Source organism: Orcinus orca, chromosome 6 (genome assembly GCF_937001465.1).
Source record: "Orcinus orca chromosome 6, mOrcOrc1.1, whole genome shotgun sequence".
Taxonomy (NCBI): Eukaryota; Metazoa; Chordata; class Mammalia; order Artiodactyla; family Delphinidae; genus Orcinus; species Orcinus orca.
In genome coordinates this window covers 115,969,982-115,992,346 of record NC_064564.1, presented here as the reverse complement: position 1 = coordinate 115,992,346, position 22,365 = coordinate 115,969,982, and the positions used below count along the sequence as shown (strand labels likewise).

General features: G+C 47.1%; 1 protein-coding gene across 9 annotated transcripts in view; it reads left to right on the top strand.

Moving 5' to 3' along the window:
* Window positions 1-22,365, top strand: part of RAPGEF1 (Rap guanine nucleotide exchange factor 1) — a 139,185-nt gene that overhangs the window by 8,780 nt on the left and 108,040 nt on the right. For 2 of the 9 annotated variants that reach the window (XM_049711413.1, XM_049711410.1), the window contains exon 1: window positions 14,757-17,260. The exons of 5 other annotated variants lie outside the window; for them this stretch is intronic. In XM_049711413.1, coding sequence (XP_049567370.1) covers window positions 17,197-17,260 — 64 coding nt within the window. In that variant the 5' untranslated portion in view covers window positions 14,757-17,196. Of the gene's footprint in view, window positions 1-14,756; window positions 17,261-22,365 lie in introns of those variants that run through there. 2 more of the 9 variants (XM_049711414.1, XM_049711417.1) reach the window with 2 other exon arrangements.

The following is a 22,365-nucleotide window of genomic DNA, read 5'->3' as shown; positions in this document are numbered from 1 at the left end:
TACCTTTTTATTTTTTAGTTTTTTTAAATTAATTTATTTGGCTGCAGCAGGATCTAGTTCCTGGACCAGGGATCGAACCTGGGCCCCCTGCATTGGGAGTGGGAGTCGTCTTCTCTTTTAAAGATTTATTTTATTATTTACTTAATTTATTTTTGTCTGCATCGGGTCTTAGTTGCAGCACGCGGGCCCTTCGTTGCAGCACACAGGCTTCTCTCTAGTTGTGGAGTGCGGGTTTTCTCTTCTCTAGTTGTGGTGCACAGGCTCCAGGGCACGTGGGCTCCGTAGTCTGTGGCACGCGAGCTCTAGTTGAGGCGGGCGAGCTCAGGAGTTGTGTCGCGCATGGGTTTAGTTGCCCCGTGGCATGTGGGATCTTAGTTCCCAGACCAGAGATCGAACCCGCATCCCCTGCACTGTAAGGCAGATTTTTTATCACTGGACCACCAGGGAAGTCTCTCAGAGTTTTACCTTGTGATACTTGTATGATTTAATTAGGTCTGTTGTTATAAAGAGAGAAATGGCAAGTATTGTGCCATTTGACATCTGAAGAAAGGGAGGCAGGTGGCAAGTTGAGTGAGAGGTAGAACTGGTTGGGGAACTTGGGTTTCCTTCATCCCTTCTCTTCCCTGCCTTCGTGTGTGCTCCCCTGGTCCCCCTGAGAGTCTGGATCTGGGGTCTGCTGCTCTTCTACCACAGAGCCACAGGGAGACTGGCTGGAAGGCACTGTCATTGTCTTTGGTTGGAACCTGCTCTGGGATTCCCCTGGGGGTTTCCAGCCTCTCTGCAAGACTGTTAAGGTGGCTTCACATCTGCCTACAGATTTACGAAGCAGCTCCTGCTTTTTCCATTATAGAGGTGGCTTAAAAAGTGCATTTGCTGAAAACATTGCAAGGGACTCTACTTTGGATGTAAACCAGTGAGAAGTAGCCCTTAGTAGACATAGCTCTGTCCACCCACCTACACACTCACCCATCCATACATGCACCCGACACCTCTTCATCCATGCAGCATTGGCTGAATGCTCACCAAGTGTCCAGCAGCCCTCCAAGGCAGTGGGGGTACTGAGAAGTTTGGAGGCATCTGTGCCCTTAGGGAGTTGAGAATCTGGCCACCGCATGTGCTGTGTGCAGGAGACTTTCGATCTAGGGTTTCATACTTTTCTTAACACTCATCCATGTTAGAGGCAGCATGAGCCTGGGCTGGAGGTCAGGAGACCTGCTTCATGGCCCCTGGGTCTGCAGCAGGGCCTGGATCAGTCCCTCTGAGCCCTCAGTCTCCCCATCTGTGAAATGAGAGGGTGGACTCATGGAGCAGGGATGGGGAGCTTCGACTGAGTCCTAAAGCTGTAGTTTTGGATCCCAGCTCTCCCGTGGAACAGTGGAATCCTGGGCAAGTTGCTTTGCATGTCTGAGCCTCAGTTCCTTATCTGTAAAATGGAAAAAAATTATAACAGTGCCTACCTTATGGTGTTGAGAGAGGATTCAACGAGATGATGTACAATAAAGCATGTTAGCAGAGTCTTGACACAATAAACATTAGCTTTTGTTTCTACCTCATGTCCCCTTCTGCTCTAAAATTACCGTTTCCTTTAAAATGGTCATGATAAGTGAAGTTCGGACCTCAGCACTCACAGAAGAAGGGGAGATCTCTGGCTACTGAGGTATTTCCTTGCAGGGTGTCTGTCTGTCTGTCCATCTCTCTGTCTCTCAAGTTGAATTCCAGGGAATAGGTTTTTAGGACTAAGTAATAAACCTCCAAAGAGATAATTTATGGGAAGAGTTGATGGCATTTCATTTCAGCTACACACGTGGCCCCAGCACGTGCAGCAGATGGAGGAAAAGTCCTGATTATATACTTTTGTAAGTCTGTCTGAAAGGAACGGGCCTGTGCTTGTGGGCAGCGGCTTATCTCAGAGCCAGAGCAGGGCTGAGCATGGTCACCAGCAGGTAGGCTTTTGCTCCATCCCTAGAGACACCACCTCAGTTTCTCCTTGTAGGGGTGACTCTCAGGGTCCACTAAACCATCTTTGTTCAACACTGAACGTGAAATTATCACGAGATGTTGCTTTTGTTTTGTGACAGGTAAAACACCACAAGCCATTCAAGGGCCTTGTGTACAGGTAACTTACAAATTCCATTGAACGTGGCAAGTGGGGTGGTTTCATACCCTATAGTCCCCTTCCTTGATTAATTTTCACAGTTAAGATAAATGCAGAAATTCTAGTGTATTGTTCTGAGTCTTCCTTAACCTGTGCTCTCTTGGGCCTTTCTGATAAGTGAAAGTAAATGTGTGTAGTCTGCTTGCAGTTTTGTCAGTTCGTCCAGCTCAAAGCACACAGCTATTTGCAGAGAGACCAAAGCCCAGTCAACCCTTTTCGCTCGCTTCAGTCACTCGTCCCGGGCCTCTCATTTAATTACCATAGCCACACCAATGTGAGCTCTGCCTCAGCTTGTCAGGAGTACCTCGCAAATACTGATTCTCTGAGGCCATCAGAAAACCAAAGGTGCAGATCAAAAGCATGCTTTCCCGCATGAGCTATCCTTGTTTTATTCTGTTTATGGGGAGCTGTCTGTTACTTACCCTAAATGTGCAAGACTGTAGAATGAAGTTTTTATATTTGACCAAGATAGGAATTGGACTAGGAACCTGGGCTCCATTTCAGGCCTGTGTTGCAGGGAGGCCAAAGTACTGGTCCCAGCTTGGTAGTGAAATGCACCTGCTACTGGGGAAGTTGTGTAGACTAAAATCATCTCGGGGAACATATGAAGTCACTGTCACCAGGAATGCTTGGAACTGTGGCATTTTTTGGATGAGGGAGAGAGAACCAGCCTCAGTGTCTGGAGCCTTCCCTTCTGGCCTGGCACTGCCGCAGATGTGCTGTGTCCTCTGGGGAAGGCCACAGCCCCTCCCTGGACCTTGAGCGGGAACAGTGGTTCTTGAGCTTTTTAAGATCCTAAGTGCTGCTAAGGATCTGATAGAAGCCCTGTGGACCCCATCCCCAGGGAGAAAGATTATGTGTGGATGTGGTTCTACCAACACTAAATTCCTCCTACTGTATGACAGATAATAATTTACACACACCCCAGGTCTTGGAAAGATCGAATGGAATCTTGGGTATCTGAATAATCAGGACTTAGTTTCTCCTAGTTCAGTCAGACCTGGGCTCAAGTGACCGTCAATATTTATACATTTCTGAAGTTTTGTAAGGATTCCATGAGATGATGCTTGTAAGCTGCTTAGCATAATGCCTGTGTGGTTAAAAGGAGAACCCTTTCCCCTTCTGCGTGAGAATGCCTTAAAATTTTACATGTAGTAAAACTGACCCTTTTCTGGGTGTACAGGTCTCTGAGTTTTAACTCATGTGTAGATTTGTGTAACCACTACCACAGTCAGGATTGAGAACAATTCCATCACCCCGGCGTGGGGGGGGGGCACTTTTTGCTGACCCTTTGTTGTCAAACCCTTCCTCCACCTCTGGCACCTGGCAACCATTGATCTGTTTTCCATCCCTATAGTTTTGTCTTTTCCAGAATATCATATAGCATGTAACTTTTGGGAATTGGCTTCTTTTACTCAGCATACTGACTTTGAGATTCATGAAGTTATTGTTTTTATGAGTAGTTTATTGCTTTTTATAGCTGAGTAGTATTCCATTGTATGGATATAATCATTGTTTATCTGCATAGAATTTGACTTTGGTTAACTAGCTCTGTTTCCTAGAAATAAAGATGGCATTTGACCAACAAAAAAAAATCAAACAACTCAATTAAAAAACTTGAGTAGACATCTCCAAAGATATGCAAATGGCCAATAAACACATGAAAAGATGCTCAGCATCACTAACCATTAGTGGTATGCACATCAAAACCACAGTGAGATACCACCTCACACCCATTAGGATGTCTGCTTTCAAAACATCAGACAATAACAAGTGTTGGCAAGGATGTGTAGAAATCGGAATCCTTGTGCATTGTTGGTGAGAACGTAAAATGTTGCAGCCATTATGGAAAACAGTGGCAGTTCTTCAAAAAATTAAAAATAGAATCACCATATGATTCAGCAGTTCTCCTTCTGAGTATATACCCAAAAGAAATGAAAGAAGCGACTCAAAAAGATATTTGTATATGCAGTTTCATAGCAGCATTAGTCACACAATAGCCAAAAGGTACCCATCGTCAGATGATGGATAAACAACAGTGTGGTATGTACACACAATGAAACATTATCCAGCCTTAAAAGGAAGGACATTCTGACACACATTTCAGCATGGATGAACCTTGAGGACGTTATGCTAAGTGGAAGAAGTCAGACACAAAAGGACAAATATCGTATATGCTTCCACTTGTGTGAGATACCCAAGAGTAATCGAATCACAGAGACAAAGTAAGTGGAATGGTGGTTGCCAGGGGCTGGGAGAAGGGAGAATGGGGAATTATTGTTTAACATTTAATTAATATTTAAATTCAGTTTTACAGGACAAAAAGAGTCCCGTGACCTCAGAAATCCCCAACCTGTTTGGCACCAGGGACAGGTTTTGTGGAAGCCAGTTTTCCCACCAGGGTGGGGGGCGGGGATGGTTCGGGCGGTCACGTGAGTGACGGAGAACGGCGGGTGAAGGTTTGCTCGCCTGCCACTCACCTCCTGCCCTGCTGTGACTGAGTGGTAGCGTGACAGCGTGAATGTACTGACTATCGCTGAACTGTGGTAACACTTAAAAATGGTTAAGGTGGTACATTTTACCACAGTTTGTTAAAAAAAATGCTGTGGATACCAATTATTTTTGAGTATTTGTGCAATAGTTATTTAGTCTTAAATGTCTTATAATAAGTTATATTAAAACATTTTAAAAGTGATGGCATAAACCAAGTGTATTACTAGGGAGCAGTGCTTATGGTAAAAATGACCTCTGGTTTAATTAATTACGTCTGGGCTGGGAGGGCCTCTAGGTGAACGATAAATACTTGGTGGGACGCAACACCCTGGGCTCCCTGAGTGCAGTGGCTCTCGTAACTGGGTGTGCTTCTTTTTTGGCTGCGTTGGGTCTTCCTTGCTGCGCATGGGTTTTCTCTAGTTGCAGTGGGCGGGGGCTACTCTTCATTGTGGCACGTGCGCTTCTCATTTTGGTGGTGGTGGCTTCTCTTGTTGTGGAGCACGGGCTCTAGGCACGCGGGCTCAGTAGTTGTGGCTTGTGGGCTCTAGGCGTGCGGGCTTCGGTAGTTGTGGCATGCGGGCTCGGTAGTTGTGGCTCGTGGGCTCTAGGCGCATGGGCTTCAGTAGTTGCGACGCACGGGCTTAGTTGCTCCGTGGCATGTGGGATCATCCCGGACCAGGGCTCGAACCTGTGTCCCCTGCATTGGCAGGCAGACTCTTAGCCACTGCGCCACCAGTGAAGTCCCTGGGCGTGCTTCTTGAGGGAGCCTGTGAGATTATGAGACGTGGGCTCCTGTGGGGCGGGAAGCTTTTAAGCCAGGGTGGATCCCCTCCCCACTGGATGTGGCACTTCTCAGCTGTGCTGGGCTCCTTGAGGACCCTGACAGAGGGGACTTGTCCAGTGCTGCCCTCTGGCAACCTTTGGTTCCCGTCCTTTATTCGTCTGAGTAGAACGTTGCCAGGAGTGGAAGAGAAGTCCAGGGACCTCAACGTCTAGTTGAGCCCCAGAGCCTGGGGGTACTGTAGCCTGGCACACAGTGGGTGCTCAGTGCATGTCAGCTCTTAGTAAAGACCCTCACAAGCCTCTCAGTGGCTTCCATCTGAGACTGCCTGGGTACCATTGTCGGCACTTACTCTGGGTGGACAGCACAGATGGCATTCACTCTAGCACTGTTCGGCAGGATTCCAGGCTGCTGGGCACATTCATGAGAAGGTATCACTGGCTTGGGGGAGGGGAAGAGAGAGGACGATCTATGGAAGCAAGATCAAGGCTTTTCTCTGACAGTTTTAAGGCCAGGAAACTCTGTTAGATGGAATGGTCCCTCCATTTGGGAATTGTCGCCTCGAGATTGTCACAATAAGGTCTCTGGTCCCATGAGTATCATTAACACATCTCCGTGAATCTGCGATGATAGGCAGTCGCCGTGTTTTTTGATACTCTGGCACCAACACATGTAAGACATTTTAGTGATATAGTAACACTTCTCAGGAAACAAAGAAAAATAAAATACATTAGCAGGGTTGATTATAAAACAACATATCCTGATTTTAAAAGTTAAACTGTGAAGAAGCATACATTTTAGAATCAAGGAAATACAACAGGAAGCATTGCTTCATTCTTTCAGCTGCTTTCTTGAGCAGCTGCTGTCTTTAGTTCGTGAAGGTAGATGCTGGGGACACAGTGATAAATGAGCCAGGCTGCTCTCATGGAGCTCACTGTGCCTGTCCAGGTCTCCCCTCTAGGCGAGGTCTAGCCTTTGATTGAAGAGTCAGACTCTAGAGTTTTGCTTATAAATGTAGCTCTCATCTAGCCTCACAGTTAGGTGTCTGGACACCAGAGGAAAATTACTTTGAGGATCACTGGGCTCATGCAGACATGACAGATGGGGTAATGATCACACATCTCAGCTTACACCTGCTGTCCTGGCATAATTATTAATAGCGCCGTCCCTGTCACTCTCAAAAGTGTCCTGATTTGGATGGGAAAACACTGAGGGAGGAATCATTTACAGCTACTGAGTTCCACACATTTGTGTTGGAGAGGGTCTTGCTTTTGCAGTGAGAGAACTATTTCAGAAATATGGCCTATTCCAAGGCGGGGCCAGTCCCATGGAGTCCACGGGAGGGCCAGCTGAACTCGGTTTTTGTGCCCTTCTCCCTGTGGGCATCTGCCACTTCGTATGTTCCAATCACTCAACTCATGGAAGCATCAAAATCTGGGACAGTTTGGTTTATAAAAACAATAAACGTGTACATAAAACAACCAGAGCATGTTTTCCTTATGAGAAAAATTAGATTAACCAGATCTTAAATTCATATTCTTTGGAATGGATGGAAAGGATCTTAGTGTTCGTGTCAAGAGAATTGGAAAAATAATTACATAATTATATACTAATTATATATACAAATGTGTAGTATATAACATATATAATAATATATATTATTACTTATATATAATAATATATATAAACATATATAATTATATAATAATTATATAGGAACAGTAATCTGGGTTAAGTTAGAGATTTTCTTTTCCCTCTTGCTATAGAAAGGAGGGTAGGGATTGAATTTTTGTAAGAAGTTTTTATTTTTATTCAAGTGATATAGTTGATATTTAAAGAAAACAGCCAGAAGGGTAGGAAGCTTTGTGTTTATAACAGATTGGCAGCTTGCAGCCTGTTATATTAGCAGGTATTGATGACAGGATTGTCTGGGTCAGGTGGTCCCTGTCCTGAGGACCTGCTGGGTGTCCCAGAATGCCGCCTGCCTTCTCCAGTATGTCTCAGACTTTAGCACCTGGAGGCTGCTGTGCTCCAACCCCCGGTTTCTACTCCAGTAGGTCTGGAGTTGGGCTGAGAATTGGCATTTCTAACAAGTTCCCAGATGATGTCGATGTTCCTGGTGGGGTAGGTGTTTGGGGGTGGGGGCACCCTTTGGAATCACTGCTTAAAGTTAAGTATGGAGAGGAACGGAAAAGCTCCTAGGGATTCGACCTGAAAAGTTGCCCTTGGAGGGGGAGGAGGGATATAAAAAACAACTTACATGCATTGATGCCAGGAGCTGTGCTGAATATATTTAATGCCTTCAACAGCGCTGCAGGGAGGTGATAGTGGCTTCATTTTACAGATGAGAAAACTGAGGTTTATATGACTTGCCCAGTTGGCATGTGGAAGAGCTGGGTTGAACCATTGCCTGGTACTGAAACAAACCCTTTTTTAAATGGATAAGTGACAAAGACACCACAGATTGAAGAAGATTCTAATAATACAAGCACAGGTGAACAGCAAGAGAATGACGATGTTCACAGTTCTTCTACTTCCAGTACCTGCTTTTGTCAGCAGCTTTGTGAGGTAAAAAACAGCAATCTAATTAGCTCTGACAAGAAAATGGCCAGGAGATTGGCAGCTGGGAAGAAAACTCTTTGATGAATACCACACTAAATGTATATTTTTCCTTGGGATATTAGCTAATTCATTGGTTTGATATATTAGTCGTCATGATTAGCAAGACAATTTAAAACTAAGTATCTAGGACTCAAGAACCGAACTCTAAAATTTAAATTATGTTTAAAGTCAGTACTTTAAAAACATTGTGGTAGGGCTTCCCTGGTGGCGCAGTGGTTGAGAGTCCACCTGCCGATGCAGGGGACACGGGTTCGTGCCCCGGTCCGGGAAGATCCCACATGCCACGGAGCGGCTGGGCCCGTGAGCCATGGCCGCTGAGCCTGTGCTCCGCAGCGGGAGAGGCCACAACAGTGAGAGGCCTGCATACTGCAAAAAAACAAAAACAAAAACATTGTGGTAAATGTTTACAAGCTTCTTCTGAATTGTCTTAATGTGTAAGTGTTCTGGTAGCACGTAGACACATCCATCTCAGCCCTCCTTTTCTGTATCCTCTGCTCTTCCAGACTCTCAATTTTGGAATATCCTAGGGCTGAGTCCTCCAGTCTCTTCCTACGCAATCTAGTCCCATGTCTAAATGCCATCTAAATACTGGTCATTCCCAAGTGTATGTGTCCAGACCCCATCTCTTCCCTGAACTGCAGACTGCCCACTTAACATCGCCACTCGGATGTCTTGTAAGCGTCAGACTTGATGTGCCTGAACCAGGGCTATTGGTTCACCGCCTTACCTCCTGCCCAACTGGCTCCTCCCTGGGTGCGCATGACGGTAAATAATGCCATTTTTGACCTAGTTGTTCAGGCTCAGAAATCTTGGAGTCCTCCCGACTTCTCGCTCATAGCCCGTATCTGATCCATCAGCAGATCCTCTTGGGCTTACTTCAGATATATCCGCCTCTGGTCCCTCTTGCCAGCTCCTCTGCTGACTGAGGCTCCAGGCCACCGCCGTCTCTCCCTGTACCGCCGTGGTGCCCGCCTAACTGGCCTCTTGGTTCCCACTTCACCTCACAGCTGTCTAGTCTTCCTTCCTTCATTCAACAGCCAGAGCGTAAATTAGATCAGATCAGGCCTGATCAGGATTGTCCCGTGGCTTCCCTTTACACTGTGAATAAAATCCAAAGTCCTTAGCACAGCCTGCGTGGGGCACCCTGTACTCTGGCGCCTGGCTCGCTCGTGCCACTGTCCCTTGCTGCTCTGTCCCAGACGCTCGGGTTTTTGAGCTTTTCCTTCGAGTGTTCTTGGAAGATACCAAGCATACTCCTGCCTCAGAACCTGCACTTGCTCTTCGCTCTGCCTCTTCACCCCCCCACCCCCCGGGCATTGGGGTTAATGGCTGCCGAGAGCCTGTGGTCAGAAGCCGCTTGCTGGTTATGTGACCTTGGGGAAGTCCCTCACGCCTCTTCCTCTTAAAAATCTTCCTCATGGAGAAAATGGAGCCAATGGTGGGGTCCTTATGAGTTCACGCACAGGAAGCACTTAGGTCCTGAGTCTCGGGAAACGTGAGCTGCCCTTCGGGGTGCGTTTGCTCCCTAAGTCCTTTCGGCTCTCTGTTCATGTGTCACCCCGAGCAGCCTCCTCTAGCCACGGGGGTCCAAAGTAGTACTCCCATCACATTACCCCCTCCCTGTCCCCTAACCCTGCCTTTGCTTTTTTTTTTTTTAATATAGCACTTATTTGCTTCTTTTTTATGATCTCTCTCATTAGGAGGTAAGCTCCTTGTCAGCTGCTGTTTCACCAGAGCTCAGAAGGCACACAGGTGAAGCTCACAAATTCTTGTTGAATGAGTGGATAAAAGCACACGTTGGGTGTGGGCTCAGCTTCGTAGTGGAGAAGGTTGTGCATCTTTAAAAGCCTGGAGAGCGTTAACCAGAGGGCACTGCTGCGACTCCCACGCCGGCCCCGCCCCACGTAGAGGCCTCTTAGTCAAGGTGGAGGACCGCCTCTGCAAGTAGGGTGCTGTAAAGGGCAGGAGGCCACAGACCCTGGGGGCGTAGTGGGCTAGCGGAAGGTGGTGGGAGCCTTTCCCCAATGAGGGCGTTGCCTCTTCTGACCCTGTCATGTTCCAGGCAAAGCAGAGAATGTGCGTCCCCCTTGATGGTTGCCCATTGAGAGTCTGTTGGGTGTTGACTCTTAGGTTTCATCTGCTTTGCTGGGGAGGAAGGAGGTGGGATTCAGTGCAGGCAGGAGCAGGTTCACACAGGGTACTGAGTCTTTAGCCAAAGTAAAGGCCCCTGAGTGGGGATGTGGGAGATGGAGGGGGGAAACATAGTTCAGGGGCTGGATTCCCAAAGGCCTCAAATGGCCGTCTTGGGCACTTGACTTCCTCCTTGGGGTATTCCAGAAAGCATCAAGAGCTTAAGAAATGTTCTCCACACATATTTAGACTTTCCCCGAGTGTTCAAAATAGTACGAAATAAGTGGCAGAGGAGAAAATTACTATTTTTGTTCACTTAAAAAAAATAGTTCCTTTCTCTCAATTCCAGGTGGAATTAATAAAATTGAGGGTGTGGGCTTTCTCCCTTTCATATCCGGCAGGCTAGTTCCTGGCCCAGTCCTGACTTTATGTATGTATGTATGTATGTATAGCTGCGTTGGGTCTTCATCGCTGCACGCGGGCTTTCTCTAGTTGCGGCGAGCGGGGGCTACTCTTCGTTGCCGTGTGCGGGCTTCTCATTGCGGTGGCTTCTCTTGTTGCAGAGCACGGGCTTTAGGCGCGTGGGCTTCAGTAGTTGCGGCACGTGAGCTTCAATAGTTGCGGCTCGCGGGCTCCAGAGCACAGGCTTAGTAGTTGTGGTGCACGGGCTTAGTTGCTCTGTGGCATGTGGAATCCTCCCGGACCAGGGCTCGAACCTGTGTCCCCTGCATCGGCCACTGCGCCACCAGGGAAGTCCCCAGTCCTGACTTTAGAAAGTACAACAAATAAGCAGCTTCTTCTTTAAAAGTCTGGATGCTGATTTAGCAGCGAGGACTCTGCCTTAATTGCCCTTCCTTTAGTGAACCAGCATCGTCTGCCAGGGTCCCTGAAAAACCCAGAAGCTTTCTCATGGGGGTGCCTTGGAATTGGAGGTTCTGCCCCCTGTATTTTGCAGGTTAGGTCACACCCCAAGAAAGATGGACTGGCAGACTTTACAGTTCATTCTGTAGAGTGTCAGTTCTGGGCCTGCCTGGACAGAAACAAAGTAGCCTTGTGTGCGATACAGTATCAATATTCAGTGAGGATTAGTACTTTGTTGTTGTTGACACACCCCAGCCAGAAGTAAGGCAGCCCGCGAGCTGTGGAAAAACACCAGACTGGGATCCAGTGATTAGGGTTCTCTGGCTGTCTGTGAAACCGTGGGGAAATGTCTTTCCCTCAGAATGAGGAACCTCAGTTTCCTTGTTTTGGAACGAGAGGGTTGGACTAGCTCTGTGGATCTTAACCTTTTGGAACTCTTTGAGACTGTAATGAAAGCCATGGACTTCTCTTCCCAGAAAAATGAACACACGTGATTTGGTCAACACTTTAGGCGCCCCCTGGAGCCCATGAGATGAAACCCTGGACCTCTAAGGCTCTGCTGCCTCTGACCCGCATCCACCTCCCCCGTTCTCATACCTCCAGCTGCACAGGGCCTTTGCACATGCTGCTCCTGCCCAGAATGCTTTTCACCCATTTGCTTGGTCAGCTCCTGCTCATCCTTTGAGTCTCACCCTTCCCTGACCTCCCAGATTAGATTAGGTTGCCCTGCTAGACATGTTCCCCTCCCGGAACTTCTCAGCACTGATTACAGTGGTAACTAAGTGATTCTTTGCTCATGTTGTTTGATTCTCCCTAAACTCCACGTCAGCATTTGTCGGATGAATCTGAGGCCTCTCAGGCCATGGCATTCTGAGACTGATCTGTGAGTGTGCAAGAGTGTCGTAAGAGAACCCCGGTCTGTGTTTCCTGTGATGCAGTACTCGAGATGTGCCTTCGCCTTCAGTGATTTCCGCAGCGCTGGGCAGGAATGTCACTTCAAAGCAGGGACTAGGGCACCCAGAAGACTGGCTCCCAGACTTTTTGCCTCAGTGCTCTGCTGGCCTGACCTCCAGGCTGGTCATTGCCCTTTGTTTATACTCTGGACTGAGCTGGAACTCCCACTTTGGAACATTCCCACAGTGCTTGGTGCTTCCTTGTATTGTTGTATTTTTCTCTGGAGGGGAAGTGACCAACATCAGACTTTCCTCCCAGCACACAAATTCCATGCACAAAGCTTCATGTCAGCTACTGGGCACCGGCTCCAGAGCCCAGCTTCCATCTCCTGCCCGCACACCTGGGGGCGGGGTGGGGAGGAGGTGGTGAAGGTGCACACTACGGGCGATCACTGGCCTTCCCCTTCTGAGCAGTGAGCAGTGCCTTGCAGGACTCCCTGACGCAGGTTTCTTCTGAATCCAGTTGCATCTTGCATTGAGGACAGGACTCTGTAAAATGTTTCAAACTTCAGTAACCACAGTGTTACCTCCTTGGTTTATGTCGCTTGCATTCCATAATCAAAAAAGTATTCTGATGATACAAGTGTTTGGAAGTGAAATATTATTTTATTTGCGCTAAGGGAATGAGTTATTTATCAGAATGTTGCGGTGGATCTTACTGGGATATTTAAAAAAACAAAAAAATCTCTGTGACGGTAAATAATTTTTCTTTAATGTATTGTCTCTAAAGCTGGGTGTTCATAGATAATGAAATTAAAAAGAAAAAAAACCAGCAACGGTAACTATTCTTTAAGTGTGCCAAGCACCTTTAAAACATTTTGCTTAAGCTTTAGACTGCCTGTGAAGTAGGCAGCATATTAGTACATACTTCACAGAGGTGAGAAAATCAGGTCCAGGAGGTGAAGTTCCTGTCGCCCTGATGGAAAGTGCCCACGTAAAGATTCAAACTGGCTCAGCTCTCCCCCAGAGCCAGCACTTTCCACCCCTCCGCCGCCTTGTCCCTCTGGTCAGGAGGGAGAGGTAGGAGGTTTCCCGGCCAAGAATTAAAACTCTTGGGCTGGATCTGGCTCTCTCACTGAGTGTGTAGCCTTGACCCCCGCCCTGCCCTGCCCCAGGCTTTTAGGAGGAGATGATTTTGTCAGTCTGTGTCCTTAGGTCCTACCCTTCTGTGAGTCCGTGATTTGGGGCTTGCAGTAGTAATACCTCAGGAGTAACTTGGTAACACGCGGTCTGACTGAAAGCAGTCCATGTACCCACAGCACCCTCGGAGGATTTGCGCAGGACGTGGAGACACGTGATGCTGGCCATGCGGTGAGCTTTCCACTTCTGGTGGTCTTTCACTTTTGATTCGTCTCATCTGTTTGAGTCCCATGTTGTCTCCCTAAGGTGTGGACTGGATGGGTCACTTGCCCATCTTGGATGGTGAGCATATTCACCCTTGGGGACAACTCTGGAAGACACTTTTTCTGAGATGAGAATTAGGGAGGAATTCTTAAAAATAGGTGATTCGATTTATCTTCCCCAACCCCCAGCCCCCATCCAGTTCACACAGAATCATTTTGGGAGGCCGTGGTTACCCTAGAAGCAGTTTAACCACAGGGTCCTCACTTCAGAGCTGCTCTCAAGGAAATTTCTAGTTTGTTTGGAAGGTTCATCAGAAAATTAGCTGTTAGAATGTGGCAGCCCCTAGCTGAGAAATGGCAGCGTCGGCCTTGAGCCCAGGTTTCCCTGGTGACCTGTTGTTCTGTGTGCACGCAGGCACATGGGGAACTGACCCAAACCCAGTTCCTGACTTCAAAGGCTTTACAGACTAGTGGGGATAAAGAAGATACGGATGAAACTCCAGGTTGGGGACTTTGCCTGAGCTGAGGGGTGGGGAAGGTGGATGAAACAGCACTCGGCAGGGCCCACACCTCTGGCGCTTGCAGGAAGGAGAGTTCATTTATGGATTAGAAACTCCGTTTGGGCTTCCCTGGTGGTGCAGTGGTTAAGAATCCGCCTGCCAATGCAGGGAACATTGGTTCGAGCCCTGGTCCGGGAAGATCCCACATGCCGCAGAGCAACTAAGCCCATGCATCACAACTACTGAGTCTGCGCTCTAGAGCCCGCGAGCCACAACTACTGAGCCCACGTGCCACAACTACTGAAGCCCTTGTGCCTAGACCCCGTGCTCTGCAACAAAAGAAGCCACCGTGATGAGAAGCCCGCGCACCACAACGAAGAGTAGCCCCCACTCACCGCAACTAGAGAAAGCCCACGCACAGTAACGAAGACCCAACGCAGCCAAAAATAAAATAAAAATAAATAAATTTATTAAAAAAAAAAAAAGAAACTCCTGTTAACACATTGTAGGGTGTGTTTGCGGGGGAGGGGGGCGGGGAGCCTTCATTTGTTTATTCCTTCATCTGTCTGCCCATTTGTTCAGTAGTTATTAAGCACCTACTGTGCGTGGGTATTCTGCTGGTGCTGGGCGGCATCGTGTGCAGAGCATTTGACAAGTTAAAACTTTCTTTAGGTGAAAAGAGACATTAAGATGCAGGTTCAAAAGTAGAGCCTTTTTGATCTATTATGCTTTTGTAGATATTTTGAACTAAATGTCTTCTGGAAGAAATGAAGTCAGATATAATATCTGGCATTGCAGACTTGCCTAAGGAAAATTGTTACGGTTTTTGGAAGGAAACGGAAGTCTCTTCAGAGTGTACCGAAAGGGTGGGGTGTTTGCTGATGGAGTTGGGGTGGGTGCTGAACTTGAATTGGATCTTTTACCAGCTCTTAGGTTTCAGCGGCCCCCTCTGGCGCGGTTGGGGTGCGAGCCTTTGCTCTTTTGCAGTTTGTGGTTGCAGTTTGATTGGAAGGTGAGTTCATCGTACGGTGTGAGGGAAGCGGGGTTGGCCGTGGCCTTCACTGAAGCATTTGCTCTCTTTCCTGCCTGTCACTGGAGGAGTGAAACAGACCCGTGCTATTTGCTTTAAGAAGTTTGGAATCTCAGGCTGTGATTTTGTAAAAATGATTTCTGTGTTGGTAGATCAAATAGGAAACCTTAAGATCTTGTAGAGATTTGGATTTGGCTTCATTCATTTTGCATACATTGGCAGGATTATTTCTGTTTCCCTCAGAATGGGCAGTGGCTGGTGCAGCACGCTGGCCATGGCCCTGGGAGTGGTAACAGAGCACACTGAACAGTTGGAGCACTAGTGCATTTAGTGCCTCTCAAACTCCATTTCTTTGGTTCTGTGGGTCTTTTGTGGAATACTGTCTTTAAATTTTACTCTGGCTCCCACCTTGTACCCTCCAACCCCAATAGAACGAAATTCACTGTGATTATGTGCCTTTGGCTAAATTGTCTGAAGCCAGATATCGGCCATCTGAGCTAATACAGTTTCACAGTCAAAGAGTATTACGGTGTTGGTCATAACGATTTACCAAGGGATTCCTAAGTGTCCCTTTTATTTGATCCTCATTATGTTGCAGGAAGGGGGACCCCTTCCAGGGCCCGGGACTGAGCTCTTGTCTAACACTCGGAAATGAACTGTCCGAGGAGACACATGTGCTGACAAAGCAAGAGACTTTATTGGGAAGGGGTACCTGGGCGGAGAGCAGCAGGGTAAGGGAGCCCAGGAAGACTGCTCTGCCACGTGGCTCGCAGTCTCGGGGTTTATGGTGATGGGGTGAGTTTCCGGGTTGTCTCTGACCAATCATTCTGACTGAGGGTCCTTTCTGGTGGCACGTGCAAGCACTCAGCCAAGATGGATTCCAGCGAGGAGGATTCTGGGAGGTTGGTAGGACATGTGGACTGGCGTCTCTTCTCTCTCCTTTTGACCTTTCCCCTATTCTTCTGGTTGGTGGTAGCTTGTTAGTTCCCTGTTCCTTACCAGGATCTCCTGTGGTAAAATAACTTATGCACATTGTTACTGTCTTTGCCTGGCCAGGGCCGGGCAGTTTCAGTCAGTGTTTTCCCCTAACCATTACAGCCGGGGAGGTGGGACTACTGGCATTATGCCCAATTAACAGATGAGAAAACTGAGAAAACTATGCTCTGTTGGCAGAGGCAGAATTTGAACCCAGGTGGTTGGTCCTGCAGCCAGTCTCACCCACTGCATGTGCTCCAGGGATTCTTTAAGAGCTTTTCTACCCTCAAACTCTGGTATCTAAATCAATGAAATCTTTCCACGTACCTTGCCATTTTCTTTGTTTTTACCAAAAAGCATATGATTTCATGCCCTTCTTTCTTCCAGGAAACCTGTTGTTCAGAATTTAGGTGGTGCCACATTTTCTCCAGAAAAATTAATTCCAAAATAGAGTGTAAGATTGGAGCTTGAGGTTACAAACTCCTAGCTGCTTGTCCTCTGAGGTCTTTTCTTCTTTGGAAACTAAAGTGCAGTTTGCATTTTGATGTTTGTTTGTTTTTCCCTTGGAAACACAGGATTAATGAAGTCAGCTTGTTTTCTCTCTGATGGAACTTGTCACCTGATGCACACTGGTCTGAGGGCCAGAATCCTTAAATAGAAGGTGTGATGTTAGGGTCTCTGTGAAAATGTTTCTTGGGCTTCCCTGGTGGCGCAGTGGTTGAGAGTCCGCCTGCCGATGCAGGGGACACGGGTTTGTGCCCCGGTCCGGGAGGATCCCACATGCCACCGAGCGGCTGGGCCCGTGAGCCATGGCCGCTGAGCCTGCATGTCCGGAGCCTGTGCTCCGCAGCGGGAGAGGCCACAACAGTGAGAGGCCCGCGTACCGCCAAAAAAAAAAAAAAAAAAAAAAAAAAAAGTTTCTTGTGGCACCCCCCCAAATTGGTCTATTTTTAACTTTCAGTTTTTTGATCATCTCATTTCCCACTCCTCCCCCAAAGAAAAGCAGTGTCCAAAGTGTTTGGAAGTTAATCTGAGGCTGCTGTGCCAATGAGTAACAGACTGTCAAAGGAGGGCGGAGGAAGAGCTTCCTAGTATAGACGTACCGAGACCCACCGCGATAACAAGCCTTTTATTCTGATTTCCTTCCTGGGAGTGAAGGGAGTTTGAAAGGCAGAGGCAAGGACCTTCCAGAGTAGAGTTCAGGTTTTTCTTGTGAGGATTTACCAGTGCTCACCGCTGGGTGATTGGGATGTCTGAGAGATGAATCCCCTTCCAGCTAGTGACTCGGTCCGTATTCGCTGTTCAACAAAGACACCTGGGCTTGGAAGGGCCCTGTGATCCTCTGGCTTCAGAATGGGCAATGCTATTGAAAAACAGAAGCCCCTGAAACGAAGCCATCTGTGCCCCTGGAAACAAGGTAAGAAGGCCCTGTGCTTCATCTCCAGGAGGAAGGAAGGAGGCAGCCTTCTGTTGGGAAACTTTGGTTTAAAACCAGACCTGAAACTGCTTGGGGAAATACCTTTCATCAGAAAATGCTTGCAGTTCAGCATATTTTAAAGAAAATTAACAGGCAGTTCTCCTAAGGAATAAAGCGATTTGCATCTCAATGTGATGGCCTGGCTTGGCTGAGAACTTAGTTCAGTTTGAGATTTTTATTTAGTACAGCATACGTCCGTTGGTTGAAAATTTTCAGCTTTAAAAAATATCCCAAGGGGCTTCCCTGGTGGCGCAGTGGTTGAGAGTCCGCCTGCCGATGCAGGGGATGCGGGTTCGTGCCCCGGTCCGGGAGGATCCCACATGCTGCGGAGCGCCTGGGCCCGTGAGCCATGGCCGCTGAGACTGCGCGTCTGGAGCCTGTGCTCCGCAGCGGGAGAGGCCACACAGTGAGAGGCCTGCGTACCGCAAAAAAAAAAAAAAAAAGATATCCCAAGTAAAAATTTTGATATCCAGGAGTTTGAATCTTTTATGACAGTTTGGTTTAGAGAATGTTATTAATAGCTTTTAAATATATAGCGCCTTTCTTCCAAAGAGTTCAAAGTACCTTCTATTAAAAAAAAAACAAGTCTCATATTTATCAATCCTAGATGTCTGTGACACGGGACAGCAACACCTGTTAAAACCTACTCGGTGTCACTCAGGCTTGTGTTAGCGTCAGCTTTGAGGAGGAGAAAGCCAGAGGGGCCACACGGCAGTATGCAGCCCCAGGGCCTTTGGGTCTTCCAGTGCACTCGGCTGCCCTTTTCACTGTTATTAACCTAGCAGACCAGCAGTTCGCAGACCCGGCAGGCACCAGAATACCAAAGATGGTGCCCACAGGACTTCATCAGGTATTGGCTCTTTTATCTCCACTTGCCAAAAAGGGTGGAGATAGCACCTGACCTGTAGCAAGACAGTTTGAGCGCAAGCGTATGTATGGGTGTGTGTTTATGAACAGAAAAAATAAACTGGAAGAAAATGCATGGGAATGTTAATAATAGTTGTCTTTTGTGCTCAGATTATATATAATCTTTTTTCTTCTTAATAGGGAAAAGTAGGTCGGATGCTAATTTACCGTTCGGTTCCAGCCCCTCTGACTTTCCATCAGTCATTCATTCTTTGTCCAACAAGTTACTTTGAAAAAGGTATTCCTTACTGGTCCTTGATCAAATCCTGGTGTGAACAAAACAGTAATAAAAGACATTTGGGGGACAGTTCAGGAAATTTCAGTATGAACTGCGTGGTAGATGATATTTGGGAACTGTTGTCTATGTTATTACGTGTGATTATGGTAATGAGTCATGTAGGAGAATGTCCTTTTTGGGGTTGTCATGCTGAAGTATTCAGGGCTAAAGGGTTATGCTGGCTATAATTTTACTCTAAAATGGTTCAGGTGACTGAATGAACACATACATACAGATAAGAAAAACAGGATCATTTTAACAACTGTTAGAATCCAGGTTATGCATATATGAGGTTTGTTATATTTTCTTTAATGTACTTTACTCATTTGGGGGAGAAAAACATTTAAAAAAAAGCAGTTGCTGCTTACATCATAGTACCTTGTCCTTCAGAAGAATGAATCTTAGCAGACATGGGTATTTACTGGTGGGTCAGGATGTAACACTCTTTCAGTGCCATGTGGCCTGGTGTCTCCAGCCACCAAGAAGAAAATTGGCATTGATCCAATAACTCAAATCACTTTTATAACAGGAATTTAATATTTTACTTACTTTTAAGTTGTCTCTGGTTTTCCTTAGAAAACGTGTGAGTTAAAACTTCTTAATACTTCCAGAGGAAGCAGCTGGGCTTACAGACAAAAATTAAAGCTTTTGTGTTTTGTGGTGTTGTTTAGTTGTGTTCAGAAATTTAAATGAGAGGAGTTGATAGTAGGGATTTCAGGATCCACAGTGAATTGGGGATAAAAAGAAGAGCAATTAATTGCCCCTGATTTCTAAGTCTTCACAGATCCCATTTACCAGGGCCGTGTCTCTGCCAGTGTAGGGATTTGTTGGTTTGAGCAGGGTAGACCCTGGACCCGCAGTTTGTTCTCCAGTCCAAGGATCCACAATAACAATGGTGTGGAGTTTATTTATTCTTCACAGTTTGTCTGTTTGTCTTTGTCTTTAAAGGTTATTTGTATTTTGGAACTGGGATTTTGGAACAATGGTTAGGAATGATTTAGTGCAGGGGTCCCCAGCCCCTGGGCCACGGACCAGTGTCGGTCCTCGGCCTGTTAGGAACTGGGCCGCACAGCAGGAGGTGAGCGGTAGGCGATTGAAGCTTCATCTGCTCCGCGTCGCTCACGTTACTGCCTCAACCATCCCCCCTCACCCCCTACCACCACCACCCCCACCACCACCCCCCGCCCAGGTCTGTGGAAAAATTGTCTTCCGCGAAACGGGTCCCTGGTGCCAAAAAGGTTGGGGACCACTGATTTAGTGGATCCCAGCCACCACCCTGACCCTGATGGGAGTGTATTTTTCGAAGTCCAAGCTCAGTGGATGACTGATGGCACCAGGCTCTAGAGCAAGCAGCATGGTATCCTTGTCTGCTTTAGGGGCAAGTGAAACTGGGGCACGTCCTTGTGTGCATTTGCTGCAGGCAGCTGGAACTGCCCAGCCTGCCCCTGACTTCTGTCCGGTCTGTGTGTTGACCTGCGATGGCAGACTTTAACCAGAGCCAGACAGTCGTGATTAGGAAGGTCAAATGCAGAATAAATTCTGAAGGGACATTTAAAGGAAATCATTATCTGCCTTTTGGATCATTTGTGTTTCTGTTTCCATGTTGTAGACCTGGAAAGTTAAAAAACTGAGGTGACAGAATACTAGTTTGAGAAACATGAATCTCACTTCTGCTTGATGTCACCCTAAAGAGCATTTTACACCTAATAGAGAAATGTCTAATGATTTTAAACAGTGTGGGACGTGCATCCTTTGAAGGGACCAACATTATACTCTCTTATAGTTCTAGTTTTTCTTATAGCTCTCAGAACCCAAAACATAAGAAAGAAACGGTACTGCCTTTATTGGTTTTTACAATAATGAATGCTTGCAGTGGTTGATAAATTTAAGTCATTTGCATTTCCATAGTGAGTTCTAGCAGGCCCTGTCCAAAAAAATAGGATGGGAGGTAGGATAAGGCAGTGGCTTCCTATGATCCCGAGTGGTCCATCCAGCCAGAGCTCTGCTGCCCCTGACTTTCTGTCTGACCTTGAACAAGTGAATTTTGTAATCCCAGATCGTTTCCCCACTGTCCTTACCTCCAGTGGCCTTCAAATGACTACATTCCAGCCCTCACCACAGGGATGGGCCGGTGGAGGGCCGGTGGAGGGCTGGTGGGGGGGGGGGGAGTCTGTTTACTATAGTACCTGACCAGAAACCTGAGGGCTGTCTCTTGGGATCATTGTTCTGTCCTCCATACTAGCACAGCGTATGGCACTTGGTGCCCTCCGTGAGTGCACTCGGTAACCAAACTGAGTGCTGCCTGGCCTCCAGTGCTACCACGGGTATACATGAGGTCCGAAAGGTGCAGCGTGGTTCCTGGTGCATGGTAGGTGCTCAGTAAATGGTATCTACCAGTGCTGGCGGGTGTGTGGTGGAAACGTTCCTTCTTTGCCTTTCTCTGCCCAAAGTAGAGGCGTCGAGGGATGAAAACAGGTACACCCTCCTCTGTCCCACAGCAAGTCTGAATTTACAAAGACTAAGTAAATTTATTGATGATTGTTCACACTGCAAAAGATTGCTTCACAAAAGGCACTTAAATCACAGTCGGCATTTCGTTATTGATTCATTGACCCAGACACCTGGGGAAACCTTCAATTGAGAGCTAAATTGAACTGCTCTGAAATATACCTACTATCCCGTCCAGTGCTCTCAAAAGAATTCAACACAAATACCGTATGCTAACACATATATATGGAATCTAAGAAAAAAAAAATGTCATGAAGAACCTAGGGGTAAGACGGGAATAAAGACACAGACCTACTAGAGAATGGACCTGAGGATATGGGGAGGGGGAAGGGTGAGCTGGGACTAAGTGAGAGAGTGGCATGGACATATATACACTACCAGACGTAAAATAGATAGCTAGTGGGAAGCAGCCGCATAGCACAGGGAGATTAGCTCGGTGGTTTGTGACCACCTAGAGAGGTGGGATAGGGAGGGTGGGAGGGAGGGAGACGCAAGAGGGAAGAGATGGGAACATATGTATATGTATAACTGATTCACTTTGTTATGAAGCAGAAACTAACACACCATTGTAAAGCAATTATACTCCAATAAATATATTTAAAAAAAAAAGAATTCTTTGTTTCTTCTGGTCTTTTTTTTTTCATGAATAACTTGAAGGTTGCTTACAGTGGTCATTTTGGCTTTTGGGAATATAACACGGGCGGAAGTTTCCTTGGGAATTAAAAATTGCAGCCGTAGTTGCAAATAGAATTGTTATCTCCTTCAGAAATCCCAGCAGCTCAGGGCCATACCGGCCTGGTAAATGGAAACGTTAATGATTTGCATGTTTGTACACAGCTGGGTGTGAGCAAATGAAATTAACACCCTCGGTGGAAGAGCTGAGGCTGAAGTGTCTTTCCCAGGCCTGGGCTGACTGTGGGCTTAGCAAGGCTGGGAAGGAGATTGCCTGGTTGGGTGGGGGTGGGGACTCAAGGATTTGCATAAATTCCACATGCTCTCTGGTTCCTGTGCTGTGGGGGCGGATTTATAATTGTTTGGATTCCAGTCAGCAAGGGCGCTTAGACTTGCCTCTACAAGCTTGTACCTAGCTAGGTAGTCAAGAAGCATCTGGGGCCGCTGGATGCCTGTGTGCCAGATCATTAATATTGACGGCTTTTCTGGCCAGAGCTGGAGCCGGCCTACCTACCCCCATGCATTGTGTGGTCTGATTCCATTGCTGTGGGGCTGCAGTGCTCCAGAATGTGCAAGGGCTGGGGCTGCACGCCAGTCACCTGCATCAGGGCCTTCTAGCTGAGTGAGGCGAGCCACATGACTTCACGTTTCCAAGCTTGTTTCCTAGTCTCCACGTGAGATT